Here is an 18,801-nt window from a genome sequence, read left to right as displayed (position 1 = left end):
CTTACAAATGAATCTACTAAATTAAATGAAAAGAATATTTATAAAGAATACTTCTTCACTTTAGTGCTGCCAGATTCATAAATTTAATTTCAGAGCTAAAAGGGATTTTAATTGAAAAGGATTATTTAATCCACTCCCTTTATATATGATCCAAAGAGTGACTATCACAAGGTCAAACGCAAGGTAATAACTAAAGGCCACATCTCCTGACTCCTATACCACTATTCTTCCAGAATATATGCTGCCTGCCTCACTTCTGCTACATAATTTTTATGACATTTTGGCGTCAGAAGAACATAGCATAATCTTTGTATAAAACCTGTAAACACATACCTGGAATCTGAGCTGGTTTGACAGTCAATCCTCTGAGATAGTTTCATTATTTCTCAGCCAAATAACATTAAGTAAGTCTTATTGGCCAAAAGTCATTACAGTTTGCTAGCCACTTCCATAATAATGTATTGTAATACAGGGAAACTTGGATCATTTGGAATCTGGATTCCAAAAGGGACTCCACTAGACTTTATCACTTGTTAGCTCCTTGGGTTAAAAGGCATAAGACCAAAGTCATCAATCAACCAATTAATTAGCAAGAATTTAAGTGCCTACTGTGTGCCAGGCCTGTTGCCAGGCAGTGGGAATACAAATCCAAAGAGTAAAAATATTTTTACTTGCAAGAAGCTAATATTCTACTCTAATGGGAGCTGACAAGTACATGTATAAGTAGTATATGCAGCATAAATACAAAGTAGTTAAATACCAGGTAGTCTAGGAAGGAGGACACTAGCAGTTGGGATCATGAAATGTTTTATATAGAAGATGATACTTAAGTTGTATCTTAAAGGAAGAGGGAGGCAGAAGTAATGAGTAAGGCCATTCCAGGCATATGTGATGACCAGTGTCAAGCCACAGAGATGAGAGCTGGCTAGTTTGGCTGAATGGCAGACTTGGATGGGGGACAGGTTCTCCACTGAGGCTAGAAAACAGATTGGAGCCCAATTGTCCAGCATTTTAAAAGCAAAACAGAGGAGTTGAGAGTAGCATCCCTGGTGGACTAATAGCTTTGTTTCAGAGTCCACAGACTATACTTCTATGTTTGGCAAACCATCTTACAAATGTGTCAAAAAGGAGGACAGGTAAGACATGGTGGATAGATGATCTGGGCCAGCATTAGCTAAGGCCAGTCTAGTATTTCAGGCCTGGAAATGAAACATACGATGTTCATGGACCATAAAGTGTAGTGTCAAATGATCAGTCAACAAGCCGTTCTCCCCAAGATGCTTATATTCTAATAAAGAAGACAATAAATATGTACATATAAGTATATTGGTTTTGATTTTCTTTGTATCCAATAGCAGCACCTAGCACAATGACTGCCATACAGTCGGTGCTTAATAAATGCTTGTTGACTTGATGATCTGACATACATAGCATGTGAAAGGTAATCTTAGAAGAGAAAACAGGCTAACAGAGGAACAACAAGTATACTGCGATATACATACATACAAATAGCCACACACACTGCTGTTCAATCTCTCAAGGAATCTTATACAACAAACATTTGCGGCGGCATTTTGTTGGAGAGGCTTTAAAGCAACATTTTATGCTATTAAATCAAAAGCATTTCAATAACTGACAAACAATAAGCATACTAGAATCTGGACCCTGCAGAACACATCCAGTCCCTTTCCACATAGCTGTCTTCGAATTCATGAATCAAATCTAGGCGGAGATGATGGTGACTGAATCTATATGACCACATCTTTCTAGTCATACAAGTGACTGTAAGGTACAGAGAATTTGAGATCCTTAGTTCAGAACAAGGAACTCGGAGTGATAGCTGGAAGTTGCTAGGGGGCAGATTATGGCTTATGTGTTGGCAAGCAAAATGGGCTCTTAGCACTCAGTTCAACCAAGTGCCCTGGAAGAATTTGGCTTTTGTTTCCTTTGAGTAGTTCAGTGTATTTTATTGAGTTTTACTAGGTGCTAAGCCCCAGGCCCAAACCCCTATTAGGTGCTAAGCCTAAGTGGGTGTGAAGCTCCCAGGGTACTAAGGGGAGGTGCTAACTCAAGAGCCAATCACAGGAGCCTAAGTTCTGGTCATTCAGATGACGTCTGAAATGCTATAAGAAGAGAAGGCAGGGCCATTTGCGCAGGAGTCTCACTCTTGATGGTGTGTGATGATGCAGAGACTCCAGGCAGCTGTAGCTAAGAGCCCTCCAGCTTGTAAACCCGGATATTGGGACTTTGTTAAACACTTGTAACTATGTATTGGGATTTGAATCAGACAAGGTCTGTCTGTTGATGTTTGTACTTTGTTTGTATTTTGCTCTGAAGTTCAGGGTGCTGGTTTTTTCCCCTGAACTAAGTGAATGATATTTGTATGCTAAATTAAAGTAAGCTTGTCAACCCCTTAACGTTGCTTTCCTTACTAAAGCAGATCAAAAGAACTTGTGCTTTTGAAGCATGCTGGCAGTGTTCTTGTTGTTGGGCTTGTGTTGGTCTTTCACCCCCACAACAGCTGCTAGCCGGATTGTTCAAACACTTATTATAAAGAAAAACTTCGCAATCTGTCCAAAATAGTATGCATTTCTTCTCGATGTTGCAAATTCCCCTTCTCTAGAAGTCTTCACAGGGAGGGTGAATGATTATTTGTTAGATTTTACTGAGGAATCCTGACCAGGCATAGGTGAATGTGTGGTGTCCTTCTAGCCTGCCTTTAAAATTCATAATCTGATCATGCAGCTGTTTCTTTCCAGTCAGAACAGTAGAATTTACATATGTTTTTTGAAAACAATGGATTTCCTGTAGTCTTAAATTAATATTCTCTTTTCCATAGTGGGGCAGGGTTATGACTTCACATATTTCCCTTTTAGTTAAGACTGTTCCTTCAAATTCTGTGTTCTACCTTATAAGAGGGCAAATAATATACAGAAATAGCATTTGGGAAATGACGAAAATTTTCCCAAAAAAATTCTTCCTAGAAAAGCTGAAATGAAGCTAATCATTTCTTTGTAATTGGGGAAACCATGGACAATCCCTTTTTAAATTGCTTCTTTCCTGGCTTTGATCACAGAGATCATAGGTTTAGAACTCCGTATGGATTTTAAGAGACTAAACTAAATGTCCTCTGAAATTCCTTCCCACTCTAAGATTCTTACATAAGAAAGGATTTATGTAAGAAAGGACTTCATTGTATCAGTGCTGTTAAAAATCAGAATGCTCTGCCTCCTTAAGTAAAGAAATCCTCATCCTTGGAGAAGTTGCTGAGAAGTTGGATTACCATGTGTCAAGACTTGTAGAAGCGATTTGTTTATCAAAGGGATTATTGGACTAGATGTCCTCTAAAATTCCTTCTAAGATTCTGAAATCTCTGGGATCCAGTCTCAATATAAAATTATATGACTCTTACTACTTCAAAAATTATTGCTTCTGTTATTCCAACAAAACTGTTGCATATCTAGTTTGCTGGCTTTAAAAAGTAAACATAAAATGTATGTTAAGGGTTTTATGTTCTTTGGAGGAAAAAATAGTAAAAACACATATTGCAGAAGAAAAAACTATCACAAGACCACAAAAGGAATTACATAGAAATAAATGATTTGACAATACCTTAGAAATATGACTTGAACAACTCATGGAATGCCTCAAAGTCTTCTCATTCTGCAAGAAAAACAGATAGATATTAGGGGGACCTTATTGTGGTAATATAAAAAATAAGCATACACTTATCAAATATGTTTTCAAAGTGATTTATGGAACCATTTATTACCTCACTCTTTGAGCCTACTTCCAACTGAACAATAAAAAAAACCTTCATGATAAATATATATAATCCTGCAAAAGAAATTCTCACATTAACCATGTCTAAAACTTATCTTATTCTCCATTTTAAATCCATCATCTCTCTGGAAGGAGGTAGGGAGTATGTTTTACCTTTAGTCTTTTGGACTTCTGATTTATCATTGGATTGATCAGAATTCTGAAGTCTCCCAAAGTTCATCAAATCATTATGAGAAAAATGTACCAAATGTTTTTGTATTCATTTCATAATTGTTCACTGATTACCTACCTGCTAATGTTGAAAGTACAGAGCTGGCATAATTTGGGGGATACAAAGATTTAACTCAAAGGCTAAGAAGCTTCTATTGTGCCCATGGCACTGTCTTAAGAGCCAGGTGGGAGAGAAAACTGGCATGGTCAAGACCAGGGGCCACCCTGGTCAAGACCATCATTAAGCTTACAGTTCAGTGAGGAGATACAATGTAAATAAAAATACTCGAAATGCATTTAAATACTTAAGAGGTATTAAAAAGTACTATGTGTAATCAATTAAAGTTTATTTCCAATATGTGGACTGAAAGAAAATCAGAAAATGCTTTCTAGGATTCTGAGTTGGAAGGATGGTAGAGAGGTCTAGTCTAATCTTTCACCCCTACCATTTTACAGATGAGGAAATTGAAAGTCAGAGAGAATGAATGAAGACATAAAAGTTTTGAGGCATGGAGCAAGAGAGGCGAGAGAACCCACAATGGATAGCTTTAATTTTCCCAGTAAGGAGAAGGGTGTTCAGGGAGGACCAGCACCTCTGGTATGAGGGCTTGCTGAGCCCTTTTCAGGGCTATTGATCTACCTTTGGTGGCCACCTTCACCCAACTCACTTGTGGCTCCAAGAAGCTGTAGCATGCACAATGATCACACCCCAGTAAGCCGTCTTGGCAGATGGGGCCAAACCAAGCTGAAGGTGACCGAAAGGCCTCAAAGCTGTCAATGAGCTAGGGAGATATCTACTCCAAGCATGGGAAGACTTTCCCCTGGAAGAATGAGTGGATGAGAACAATCTGTTCCAATGGCCACAAAGGTGGCTGAAGCAGGTGCTGTGGAGCGCTCAGAGCTTGGTCAGGTTATCCACTGCATCATGAGCCATGCCAGTTGTCTTGATTTCTGTCCTGCTACTGGACTTTGACGACTCAGGAAGAGAGCATGAAGCTGACAACTTTGTGCAACTCTGCCTCACTTAAATCCAGTTCATGAACACTCCAAAACATCACTCTGTGATGTCACTGGTTGTCTTCAAAAATGGATGAACAATAACACGTAGAAGGATATCTCCTTCAAAACAGGAAATGGCACTGCAGGCTTGGGGAGACAGGACTTTTCAAACAATCCTTTGAGGATTGAGGAAGAGAAAAGGCCCACTGGGCACCAGTAAGGCAGTAACTGGGACTAAATAAAATTAACTTTTGGAAATGCAGCAATGGCCTTCAGAAGCACAGAAGTAGAGCGCAGCCACAGCATGGCATCTGGCCCAGCATGGAAGGGGATGTGAAGGGTAACTGAGAACTGACAACGTATAAATAGTAACTACAGAGAAATGGAACAAAGGATTCAAAGGTAGGGTACAGTATATAGTTGGACTGATTTAACATTGCATGAGGGAAGAAAAGTGAGGCCAGAGCATGAGTGATAGACTCAGAGAAGAAGGGGCAGATGAATTAGAAGATGGAAAAGAGAAGTAAGAAAGAGGAAGAGACAGAAAGGAGAGGCAGTAGAAAGAGTCATTTTTTGGGAAGTAGAGAACCTGGGTTCAAATCCTGCATCTGTCACTATGTGGGTAACTTTGGGCAAGTCACTTAAATTTTTTGGCTCTGGAATAGATGGCATCTGAGGTGCTTTCAAACTCAAAATCTATGAAGCTATAAGACCATGGCCAGAGAGGGGAATTTAAGAATTCAAGAATATGGCTATGTTCAAGTCTTGGTGAGATGTAAGGGATGATCACCTCAATGGCTTGTTGAGGTAGAGCAGAGTGACTTGGCACAGAGCTAGTATTTAGTAAATGTTTGCTGATTTGAAAAGGAAGAGTTGGCATTTATATAGAGCTTTAGAGCTCACAAAGCACTTTACAAATCCCATTTGACCCTCCCAACAACCCTGGGAGGCATGTGTCATTAATGACCCCATTTTACAGATAAGGAAACTGAGTAATACAGAGGAGTGCTATGACTGAGGTCACAGTTCATAAGTGTCCAAGAAAGCTTGAACTCAGGTCTTCCTGACTGCCAAGTCCCGTGCTCTGTCCACTGAAGAGGCTGATGAAGAGGAGGAGATGTTGGCAAAAGATTGGAATGTTGACATTACCAAGAATAACGTCAGGGGTTTGTGTTGGTAACCAAAAATGGGCTCCTTAGCACTTAGTCAACAAGTGCCCTTGAATAGTTTGGCTTTTTCCCCTGAACTAATTGAATGCTGTTTGTATGTTGGATAGGAGTAAGCTTGTTGGCCCCTTCACCTTGCTTCCCTTGCTTAAGCAGATCGAAAGAACCCGTGCTTTCCTGGTCAACCCCTTCACCTTGCTTAAGCAGATCGAAAGAACCTGTGCTTTCCTCGGCGTACCTTATACCCCCACAGAAGCCGGATGGTTAAAAACAGCTTCCATTGGAGCCAGAGGCTGCTACAACTACAGCCACAGCCGAAGCTGAAGCAGGAGCTGCTGGTAGCAGAGCTGACCTATGCGAGGATTGAGGAGTGCTGAACAAGGACTTGAGGCCAGTGGGTAATCTTTTTACCATAGAGGGGAAGCATGTATATGATTTTGCTTTATACTATCATGCTTCTCTGTGGCCTCCTGGTTACTCTTGTGAGGCGGACTTATTGGGCCTGGAAACTTTTGATCAAAATATCAAAATGGGGATGCTGGTTTGTGGGTTGGTTACTGTGGAGCCTAAATATATGCTTTGATTCTTCTGCCTCCTACTTTGATGATTCCTTATATCTCGCGGTTCCAAACCTTTCAGACATATATATGATCCTCTTTGAAATTATAAACTCTGCCCTCCTATTACAGGGTTAGAGTAGAAAAAGAATGAAAGGAGTCAGGAACTAACCTTCTTAAGAAAAGAGGGAACGTGACCTAAAAATTGCTGATGACAGCAACAAGTATCTGGAATAGAGAATGCCAAATGCTGGAAGGAGCTTCAAAAGACAAGAATGCTGTGAAGAGATGAAGGCAGAAGGCGGATCCTGAGGCATCAATAAGGAACAAGAACCATGCAACTAACTCCTCTGAGTCTAGTATGGCAGGGTGCAAGGGGGAAGGAGCAACTAAACGGGCAGCCAGGGATGAAGTGTCTTCTGAACAAGGCCTGGTCAGGAAACAGAGATTAAAGAAAGAAAATCCACAGAAATAGAGAAGAAGAGACCAGAGAGGAAAGAAGACTGGGAAAGTACACTGTAACAGAAGGCGAAGCAGAAAGGAGCACCAAGGGGGGTGGGGGCGGGAGGGTGGAATGTGGTCAGCTAGTATTAAACACTGTAGGCAGGTGAGGGTTAATGAGGAGTGAGAAAAAGAGATTCAGGATCACCAGTGACTTCTGAAGGAATGGCTTCTGTAGCATGGGAGAGGTGGAAGCCAGACTTCAAGGGCTTGAAGAGGTTATTGCTTTGAACCAGGAGGCAGCAGAACCATGGTAGTTTAAACTTTTTTTTATACCTATGTCTAGCATAATGAATATTTGTTCTGTTGTTGTACTGCAGTGCATCACTAAACAGTATTTACTGAGGGCTCTCACAGACAAGGCACCTTGTCTTGCATTTTGCAGAGCATGGCACCATGCTTTTGCCAGGACCACTATCAATCTATGTCTTAAGTCTTACATGTGTAAAATAAAGATAATAGCTGGCTGGCAACAAGGACAAGTGACAATATATAGAACTGTTCAGTACTAACACAGCCAAGTGACTCATCTATGTTCTAGGTGCAGAGAGGTCTCCCTCCTTGAAGGGAGGGAGAAAGACTGAGGAATGTATCTCCATTCTCCAAATGATCAGAGAGAAATGTAAGGTTCCTTTAAAAAAAAAAGACCTTTGTAATGAAACCAAGGACAAAAACAAATCTAAAGGAGAAGAGAGGAATCTTGGCCTGTGTGTCAGAAAGCTGGAAAACAGAAGGATGTGACGAGTGAAAAAGGAGAACAATCCTTATAGCGAAGCAACAGATAGGATGTTCTTCCTGAAAAGGAAGGAAGTAAAACCTTTAAAAATTAGCTTCTTATTCACCGAGGAATGATGCTGCTGATCTACAGGTACTGTCAGGTGAGAAGTCACTCAGTAGGGGTAAGGGGAGAGGACAAGTAGTGGTCTTTAGTGATTGTGCTGACAGGTATTAACACTGAGCATAATATCTGTCAACTTAGCAGTAAAAGAAAATCTGTCATCTTTCCAGGGCACGTATCCAGGATGTGACAGGGAAGTTCCTGAGACTTGTCCACCAAACAACTAGTACTCACCTCTGGTGATTTGGATGTGCAAAAATGACATGGCCAGAAGGAATCTGGAAAGTACTACTAATATAAAGTATTGAGCATGGCGGGGGGGGGTGGTTCCTTTGTTTTTTTAAATCATTGCTGCCAAACAAAGCAAGGGCTTCATAAGAGAAAGGTAGATTTGAGTACTGCTGCCTAAGAAGATAGTATCTGAGAACAGAATGTGGACAGGGTCAAAGTTGGTCTAACAAGGGCTAGTAAGAATGAACGGCCTGGAGTCTTCGATTTAGAACTAAAAGGAACCTCAGATATCATCTGGTCCAAGCAGATGAGGAAACAAGCCCATAAAGGTTACTGCTTTGATGTACAACATGATCAGTCTGGGACCTGAACCCAGAACTAGGCATCTTTCCACAGCACCAGGGGAATCAAAACATTTAAAATGAAAGCTGGGAGGGAGGACAGCGGAGGGAAAACTGCCCATGGATATTAGGGTAACACATCAACTGCTTTCTAGCCACACACTCCCCCATCTGCTACTTGTCAAGTTGATTTTTTGAACCCAAATACAGGACTACATTTATCACTACTAAATTTCATTTTATTCATAAATTCTGCCAACGTTCTAGCCCATTAAATCATCTTTTTCTCTCCTGTCATATTATTTATTTGGTATCTCTTGAGGTTTTCAGTCATCCATAGCTTTGATAAGCTTGACTTCTGTGCCTCCACTCAAGTTATTGATAAAAATGTTACACTGTGCAAGGCCAACCACAGATGCCTGGGCCCTGGGCCTCTTCCTGGAAGCTTCCTTAGGAGTGAGGCCTGCCCATTCAACTGCTTCTTAGTCTGCCCAAGAGGTATGAGCCACTTGTCCACATGAAGAGCAGAAGTGATGCTGTCAGGTGATCTGCCGCATATACAGGATTCTCTAATCCTAACCATCTAACAGCCCTGCCAAAAAGGACGTGTAGTGAGTCCAACACGACCTGTTCTGGGGGAAGGCCTGGCTCTTTATGATGCCTACTACCTTTCCTAGAAGTTGTCTAACTGTGCTTCACATAATAAATTCCAGAATTTTTCTGGTCAGGAATCAAGATGACCTATCACTGGCCTGTTATTACTAATTAAAAGAATTAGAACTTTTGCCCTTCTATCAGACTGTTGTATCTTTCCTCTTCTCCACAGCTTTCGCCAGGCCCTGCGGCATGCTAGAACAACAAGAGATACCAAACCATACAAGATCACTGCTAAGGAGTCAGGAGAGGGACAGGACACTAGCAGCTAGAGACCCCAGCAATGGCCTCAGGAAGAGGACCACCCTCATGAGGAATAGCAAGAAGGCCAACCAGCTGGACCAGAGAGTGCATCAAGAGTAGTAATGTACAAAAAAGCTGCAGTGACAGATCAGGACCAAGGTATGAAAGGCTTTAAATACAACCACTTCAGTACCAACTTAGTCATTTTGATCGTCACGGTTCCACAATATCTGGTACAGGCCTCCCTTGTTCTCCTTCAGATAATAAGGAAGAGCTCTGAATTCCAAAGTACTCCACTATTAACATCATGTTATTATTTCTCAGGCCCTTGGTAGAGAAGGCCTTATTACAATCCAATGTAGGAAGCTTTACCCCGGGACACCAAGAAAGATAGAGAAGGCAAGTCAAACTGGTAACCACAGTCCTCACAGCTGCGATAATCCAGTCACAAAGGAGTCTCAACTCTTACTGTCCCTCCTTTCATCATACATAAGGGACAAGAAAAACAGTAAAATGATACAGCACAAAGAAAACAACATTAAATGTATGTTTACCAAGTGGCACAGAAGCTACCTTCTTTTAAGGGATGCTAGGCAAGTTGCAAAAAAAGATACTAAATAGTAGCATAATAATAGTAGATTTCAATATTCCTTTTCGACACTTGAATACAAATTAAAAGGAGGGAAGGACTGAGGGAACAGGCATTTATTAAGAACCTACTATGTGCCAGGCCCTCTGCTGTGCTTAATATTAACCCATTTGATCCTTACAACAATGCTCTGAAGTAGATGCTATTGTTAACTACATTTTACAGTTGAGGAAACTGAAGCAGACAAAGGTTAAGTTACTTGCTCAGAGCCATACACCTACTAAGTGTCTGAGACTGGATTTAAACTCAGTTCTTCTTGACTCCAGGCCCCATGCTCTAACCACTCTGCCACCTAGCTGGCTCCTTATCCTCTTCAGCATCAAATATAAAGTCTTCCAGTGTTCAAAGGCCTTTATAACTTACTCCCACCCCTACCCCTACCTTTCCATTCTTCCTACACCATGTACTCTGATCCAGTGACAGCGGCTTCCATGCTCTCCTCAAACAAGACATTCCATCTCCTGACAGGCCATTTTCACTATCTGTCCCCCATGTCCAGAACATTCCCTCCTCTTCTTTCTTTCCAGCCTCAGCTAAAATGCCACCTTCTACAGGAAGCCTTTCCTGATCCCTCTTAATTCTAGTGCCACCTGTCTTTTGATTACTTCCTATTTATTCTGTATACAGCTTGCTTGTACATATCTGTCTGCCTGTTGTCTCCTGAAGGGCAGGGACTGTCTTTTGACTTTCTTTGCATCCCTAGTACTAAGCTCCGGGCCTAACATGTACAGGCACTTAACAAATACTGAATGCCTGACTTGGTGTTTATATGCCAAGGAGCATCAGAAGATCATCTTCTGGCTATGACAGAATCAGAGAGTACAAAAGCTAGAAAGGCCCTTCGATACCATCTAGATCAACATTTTCACTTTAAGACATATAGTTAAGTAACTTATCAAAGGTCATACATTTGTAAAAGCCAAAAGAAGGGACCAGGCCTTCTGATGACAAATTCAGCGATGTTCTACCACACTGCTAGGACCTCCCCTTAGGTGGGTATGAGGAGCTGTGAACAAATTGCTGGATAAACCAGTTTGGATGCAGTGTAAACTTCTAAAAGAGATTACTAAATAATATCAATTTCTAGCAATTCTATGATACCATCACAAATCTGACCAAATGTTAAAGCACAAAGAAATCATAAAAGATTACAAAGGCATACATAATAACGACAATAATTACCAGCTCTTATATAGGGTGCCAGGCACCCTATATAAGCACTTAGTTAACTTGCCCAAGGTCCCAGAGCTAGTAAGTGGCTGAGGCTGGATTTCAACTTGGGTCTTCTTGACTTCAGAACTAACACTCTATCACTGTGCCACCTAGCTGTCTAATGAGCAAGTAATCTATAGAGTGTAAAAATAAAATTAGTAATGAATAAAGAAAATAAGAACAAAAGATATAAATGGAAACTAAGTAGTGGCATCAATCCTGAATAATGAATAGATCAAAGACTAAAACACAAAAACCACAAATAATGATGTTAAAGAAATTGATAACGTTGAAATTATATAACAAAGTTTTCTGGATACAACTAAAGTGGTTCTCAATTGAAAAATCTATATCTCTGAAAAATTAACAAAACAGAAAAAAAAGAATTAATGAACGGAGAACCTAATTTAGAAAATTAACAAATTAGATACTCTAAAAAAAGTACAAAGGATTAGTTTGTAAATTAAATAGAGAAACTGAACAACAAAAAGATTATAGAACTGATAAAAATAAGTGCCTTTATAAAACACTGACAAAAATTAAGAAAAAGAGGAAAATCAAGTTATTAAAATGAAAAATGAACAAGGTACATTTGCAACAGAGGAAATAAAAAGAATTATCAGAATTGTTTACTAAAGAAAATTATGTGCCATCAAAACATAATTCAAAGGAAATTGAAGAATATCTATGGAAAAACTTGCTATATTTGACAATCACAAGCGAAAACTACTCAGATCTATTAAAACTGGAAGGCAAACTGAAAAATAAAAAGAATCTACTACTTACTTCCTGAAAGAAACCCCAAAATGAAAACTCCCAGGACTGGCAGAGCCAAAATTCTCAGTTCTTATGTCAAAAGCAAACAAACAAACAAACAAACACCTGCAAGCATAGAAAGAAGTCAAGTACAGAGAAACTACAGTCAGCGTCACACAAGACCTGGAAGTTCCTAATATAAACAAGGAGATTGGAATATAGTATCCCATAAAGCAAAATACATAAATCTACAACCAAGAATAACCTACCACGCAAAGCCAAGTATAATCCCAAAGGGGCAAAAATGGATCTAATGGAAGAGGATGTCCAAGAATTCCTGATGAAAAGAACTGGGAAATGAAAAACAGAGAACAAAAGGGGAAGGAAAAGAAGCATTTTTTAAGTGACAAGCACTATACTAAGTGTACCATGCATTTTATTTCATCTGATTTTCACAACAACCCTGGGAGATATTCCCACTTTACAGTAGAGGAAACTGAGACAGACAGGTGAAATGAGTGCTTAGCATCACAGAGATATTATCTGAGCTTGGATCTGAGCTTCAGGGTCAGCTCTATATGAATACAGTGCAACATCCCCAGCACACAGCAACTTGTCTGGCACATAGTAGGCATTTAATAAATGCTTGCTGACAGACTGATCCAGCTCTTTAGGAAGAAAAAGAAAGAAACCTAGAAAATTAAATTTAAATGTGCAGCTGGAAGGGGCTGTAAGAGGATAAAGAGCTAACTTTCTAATGGAGGGAGAAGAAATGAATGTGCCTTCAGAACCATACTGTCTTTAAAAAGTACTGACAATGAAAAAAAATGCTCTAATTTACTATCAATGAGAAATATAAATTAATGCAACTCAGAGGTTCCACTTCACCCCCATTAGATTGACAAAAGAGGAAAATGCCATGCTGGAGAAGCTATGGGAAAATAGGCACATTGATGCACTGTCAGTGGAACTGTGAATTGGTCCAGCCCGTCTGGAAAGCAATTTGGAAAGTCACTAGACTTTGAGATAGCAATAGTACTACATACAGGGTCAATACACTAAAAGACATGAAAGAAGAAAAGGGCATATATGTACAAAAATACTTACAGCAGCTCTTTCTGTGGTGACAAAAAACAGGAAACTAAGGAGGTGTCTACCAATTGGGGAATGGCTGAACAAATGACAGCATAAAAATTGAATGGAAATGTGTCATAAGAAATGATGAAGGAAATACTTTCAGAGAAGCTCTGAATGACAGTGAGCAGAACCAAGAGAACAATGTATACTATAAAAACATAAAAATGAACACCTTTGAAAGACTTCAGAACTCTGATTAATGCAATCAAACAAGACGCCAAAGGACAGATGAAGAAGAACACTATCCATCTCCTGACAAAATGGTGATTAACAAAATATGCAGGATGGCAAACACATTTCTGGACACAGGCAAAGCAGGAATAGTTTTGCTTAATTGAAGGGCATTTTTCACAATGGGTTTTTTTTATTGGGGGGAGGAGGGAGGAAGGGGGCACGAAAGCAAGGGGACCTGGAAGGTGAGCTGGTTCTTTTCTGAGGGTTTTAAAAGAAGAATGAGAAGGGAGTATAAAAAAAGAAGCTGTTATTATAGAAAGGAGGAAGAAAGGGGGTGGAAATTCCTATTTCGCATAATTGGGATGCATGAGAAGAATACACAAAAACATGGAGAAGGGTTGGGGCAAGTTGGAAGTACATGAACCTCACTCATCCGAAACAGACAAAAGAAAGGTTGAACACACACAATTTTGTGTAAAAATACATCAAACTCAACAGGAAAATTAGCAGAGATAGGAAAGAATGATGGAGGCTAAATTGGGGAAGAGAAAGTAATAATCAAAACAAACTTCCTGACCTGAAGGAGGTATTAAAAAATGTGAGAAAAAAAACAAAACTAAGGAGTGCTGCCAATCAATGGGTGGAATGGCTGAACAATTGTGGTAAATGGATGTAATAAGAAATGATGAAAGAGATGTTTTCTAAGAATCCTGGGTAATATAAACTGACAAAGTCAAGTGAGCAGACAGGAGAACAATTTATATAAGGACAACGAGTTTATAAAGAAAAATATATCTGTAACACTTAACAACTCTGATCATGCAATGACCTGTTTCTAGAGGACTTACGAAATATGTCACCCACTTCCTGAGAGTGACAGATTCAAAAGGCAGAAAGAGAAACATTTGAAGACATATAAAACCTGTGGATTAATTTTGTTTGACTATGCCTATTTGCTACCTGTTTTTTTTTGAAGATGATATAAGGTATCTCATAGCCAAAAGAACTTGAAAAAGAGACTGAAAAGAAAAACTATCCGAATGCTATAATCAAAGAGAAATGCCTGGACATCATATTTCGAAAATGATAAAAGAAAACTGTCCAAATCTCTTAGAACCAGAGAGCAAAATGAAAATAGAAAGAATCCTCTGGTTATCTCCTAAAAGAAAACCCAAATGAAAACTCCAGAAACATTATAGCCAAAATCCTGCATTTCCAGGTCAAAGAAAAAATATTACAAGCAGTCATAAAGAAAGAATTCAAGTGCCAAGGAACTACTGTCAGGAATCATACAAGATTTAGCAGCTACTGCCCTGAAGGAATATACCAGAAAGCAAAAAGATAGGCAATCAAGAACAATTACCTAGTAAAATTGAGTATAATGCTATGTAAGGGAGGGGGAGAGAGGGAGAGGAAAAGGGAGAGAAGAACCTGAAAATGAAGAATGATGCCACCAAGTCCAAAGAGATGATGCCAGTTTAAGATCCGAAGGATAGCCCAGAAGTCACACACCCCAGAAGAGTCCTATATCCCCAGAACCCTGTCCAGGAATAATTTGCCTGAGTCATGTCACTGATTACCCATAATCATTATCCAGCTCCTCCTTGATTCTGATTGCGACAATGTGTTCTGATTCATGACCCCACTTGCTCTTACTCAGTTTTGTTCATTTGGTGTTGACTTCTGGCTCAAGTATATTCTCAACTACAATGCTCATCTAGCCCTCTGGTACCCTCTGTGTATTCTGCAGAAAGCCTTTTCTGAACCACATTGCTAAAGCCTTCCCTCTGATATTACCTCCAATTTACCCTGCATAAGTATCTTGTATATACAGATTGTCTTCTCCATTAGAAAACGAGCTCCTTGAGGCTCTTTTTGCCTTTGTTTGTATAGCCAGAGCTTAGCACAGTATCTCAAAGATAGTAAGCACTTAACAAATACCACTGACTGATCCTTAAGTTTTTTTTGGTATGTGACTGGTATTTTCAGTATCTGGTCTTCTTGTACCTTAGCTATTATCTTAGAGCTCTAAGGAAGTCCATCAGCAAGGTGCTGAGCTCAAGTGCTTCTGTCCTCTGTTGGCCTAAGGAAACTCTGGAAAACCTAGGAGTCCCATTTATGTTAACCTGATATCCAAAAGTATCAAAATTCTGCTTGGGTTCATGGCAATTGAATCACACCACGAAGCCGCCACTACAAATACTAACTACTGTACTGCAATGTGTCATCACAAAAAGACTAGAAAATGATCATGTTCTCTTTAAGAAGCCATGAAAATGTGTAATGCATTTTATATTTCCACTGAGAGGGTTACAAGAAAAAATTCTGACTGCTAGTCAGAAAAATTTCAGCTATCTAGAAAACTCCTGTCCATGGAAGATTTCCTTTCTTGAAAAATGCTGCAGAAATAAATTCTTCACCTTCTTCACTTTACCAGTATGAAAAGCACTAATTAGCAGGGACTAATATTTATTTGAAAAACAACCGCAAACTTAAGTAAAACCTTCATTAATAAAGAATATATACTTCAATGATGAAACAGAATAAAAGAGAAGGAATACTTTACTCAATGTCAGAAAATTGAATTCAAAAGACCAAATCTTTAAATAACAATGGCTAACATTACATAGCACGTTAAGGTTTGCACACAGTTTCACACACATGATCTTACTTTTACTGGGAGGTAGAGACTACAGGTATTAGTTATTCCTATTATATAAATAAGCAAACAGCTTAGACATTCAATTTTCAATTCATTCAATAAAGATTTATTAAGCACCTCCTATGTGCCAGGTGCTGTGCTAAGCACTGGGGGAAACAAATAAGAAAAAGAAAGACAGCCCTGCTCTCAAGGAGCTTATTTCATGGGATAAGGCAACATACAAAAGGAAACTGAAAAGCAAGTGGGATGGGGGAAACCAGTAAAGGAAGAATGGAAACCAAGCAGAGATGCTGATGGAAAGTGAAGAGTGTCCTGGAAAGGGCAGATCTGAGCCCTCTGTAAAGGAAGGCTTTGAGGAGAGAGGTTCAGTGACATGATCCCAGGCACTTAAATGTGTCAGAAGAATTGTAACCTAGGTCTCTCTGGACATTAAGTTCATCTCTCTTTCTATTACAATGCTGCCTCCTGACTTGAATGTTTCATAAAAACAAAATCTGCATCCTAAAATATCGGGACAGAGGACAGAGGACCTATCTGAACTTAGTCAAGGAGCTAAATAAGAAAATATGAAATATCTCATTTGAAAACCAACTAACCTGGAAAACAGATTGAGGAGAGATAATTTAAAAATTATTGGACTACCTGAAAACCATGATCAAAAAAAGGGGACTAGATAATCATATTTTAGGAAATTAAAAAGGAAAACTGCCCCAGTATCTTCGATTCAGAGGGTCAAGTAGAAACTGAAAGATTCCACGGCCAAGATTAGAAGGAAAGTAGGATACTGAGAAAAAAGTTTCTCTGAAAAAGGCCTCATTTCTCAGATATATAGAGAACTGATTCAAATTTATAATAGTACAAATCATTCCCCAATTAATAAGTGGTCAAAGGATGTGGACAGGCAGTTTTCAGAAGAAGAAATCAAAGCCTTTTAAAGTCATAAGAAAAATTACCTAAATCTCCATTGTTTAGAGAAATGCCAATTAAAAGAACTCTGAAGTATTACCTCACACCTATGAGACTGGCAAAAAATTGGAAATTGAAGGGAAGGCTGAACAAGTGGTGGTATGTGATTGCGATGAAATACTATTGTGCTTATAAGAAATGATGAGCAGGATGTTTTCAGAAAAACCTGGAAAGACTTACATGAACTGATGCAAAGTGAACAGAAGGAGAACATGGTACACAGTTAGCAGCAACACTGTACAATCATCAAATGTAGATGACCGAGCTTTTCCCAGCAATACAAAGATCCAAGACCTGAAAGACCTATAATGGGAAATGCAATCCACCTCCAGAGAAAGAACTGATAGAAAGAACTGAATGCAGAACAAGGCATACTTTTTAAAACTTTATTTTTTTTATTTTAGGGGAAAGGGGTGTGTGTATCTGTGTTCTCTTTTGCAACATGGCTAATAAGGATATATGTTTTACCTGACTGCGCATGTATAATCTATTCCAAAGTGTTTGTCTTCTCAAGGAGGGCGAGAGCAGGGAGGGAGGGAAGGAATTTGGAATTCAAAAATGATTTTTAAAATTGTTTTTACATGTAATTGAGAAAAAATAAAATTAAAACATTAAAAAAGAGATACTGTACACAAAATAGCTCTAATTAACATAATAAATGATATTGTCATTCAGTTGTGGAGTTGTTCCTGCTAAAAGCATCCTTATTAGTGTTGCCAGTATGAGTCAACTGTTCTTTTTGAATAAATAAGCAATCTTATTAATTCAGAACCGGAGGGACAGTGTAAAGAGAGAGAGGGAGAAAGATAAACAGAAGAAAATAGGACAGAGGGAAATTCAGAGTTAGTAATCCAAACTGTGAATACAAATGAAATGAACTTACCTACAAAACAGAAGTTGATAGCAGAATGGATTGGAAAACAGAATCCAACAATATGCTGTTTAGAAGATACGCATTTGAAAAGGAAAGACACACCCAGAATAAGGGACTGGAGCAAAATCTATTATACTTCAGTTGAAGTAAAAAAGGCAGGGGTAACAATCATGATTTCAAGGCAATCAAAATAGATCTAATTAAAAAAGAGAAGCAGTGAAAAATGACATTTTGAGAAAAGGTACCATAGACAATGAAGTAACAGAAAAATTTTTATAACAAGCTTCTCTGATAAAGGATTCATTTCGCAACTACATATGGAACTGAGTCAAATTTATAAAATAAGAGCCATTTCCCAACTGATAAATGGTCAAAGGATATGAACAGGCAGTTTTCAGAAAAAGAAATAAAGCTATCTATAGTTATATGAAAAATACTCTAAATCATTAATTAGAGAAATGCCAATGAAAAGAACTCTGAGATACCACCTCACACTTATGAGGAGTGAGAAATGTTAGAGGGGATATGGGAAAATAAGTACACTAATGAACCATTGGTGAAGTTGTGAACTGGTCCAACAATTTTGGAGACAGTTTGGAACTATGACCAAAGGACTACCCTTTGACCCCAAAATATCACTAATAGGTCTCTATAAAAGATCAAAGAAAAAGGTAAAGGAAAAGGATTTATATGAATAAAAATATTTATAGCAGCTATTTTTGGGGGTGGCAAAGAATTGGAAATTGAGGGGATGCCTAACAATTGGCAAATAGCTGAACAAGCTGTGATACATTATTGTTGTTTTTCATTTTCAAAGTGGACCACTGACATCGGGGTGATGTCTTGAC

At 38.9% G+C, this 18,801-nt stretch overlaps 1 protein-coding gene across 7 annotated transcripts in view; it reads right to left on the bottom strand.

The window, feature by feature from the left end:
• Positions 1-18,801, bottom strand: part of MARCHF8 (membrane associated ring-CH-type finger 8) — a 108,520-nt gene that overhangs the window by 32,243 nt on the left and 57,476 nt on the right. For all 7 annotated transcript variants that reach the window (XM_036734472.1, XM_036734470.1, XM_036734473.1 and 4 more), the window contains one exon: positions 3,613-3,663. In XM_036734472.1, the coding sequence (XP_036590367.1) occupies positions 3,613-3,663 (51 nt within the window). The remainder of the gene's footprint in view (positions 1-3,612; positions 3,664-18,801) is intronic.

Source organism: Trichosurus vulpecula, chromosome 8, assembly GCF_011100635.1.
Source record: "Trichosurus vulpecula isolate mTriVul1 chromosome 8, mTriVul1.pri, whole genome shotgun sequence".
NCBI lineage: Eukaryota > Metazoa > Chordata > Mammalia > Diprotodontia > Phalangeridae > Trichosurus > Trichosurus vulpecula.
This window is presented reverse-complemented; position numbering and strand designations above follow the sequence as displayed.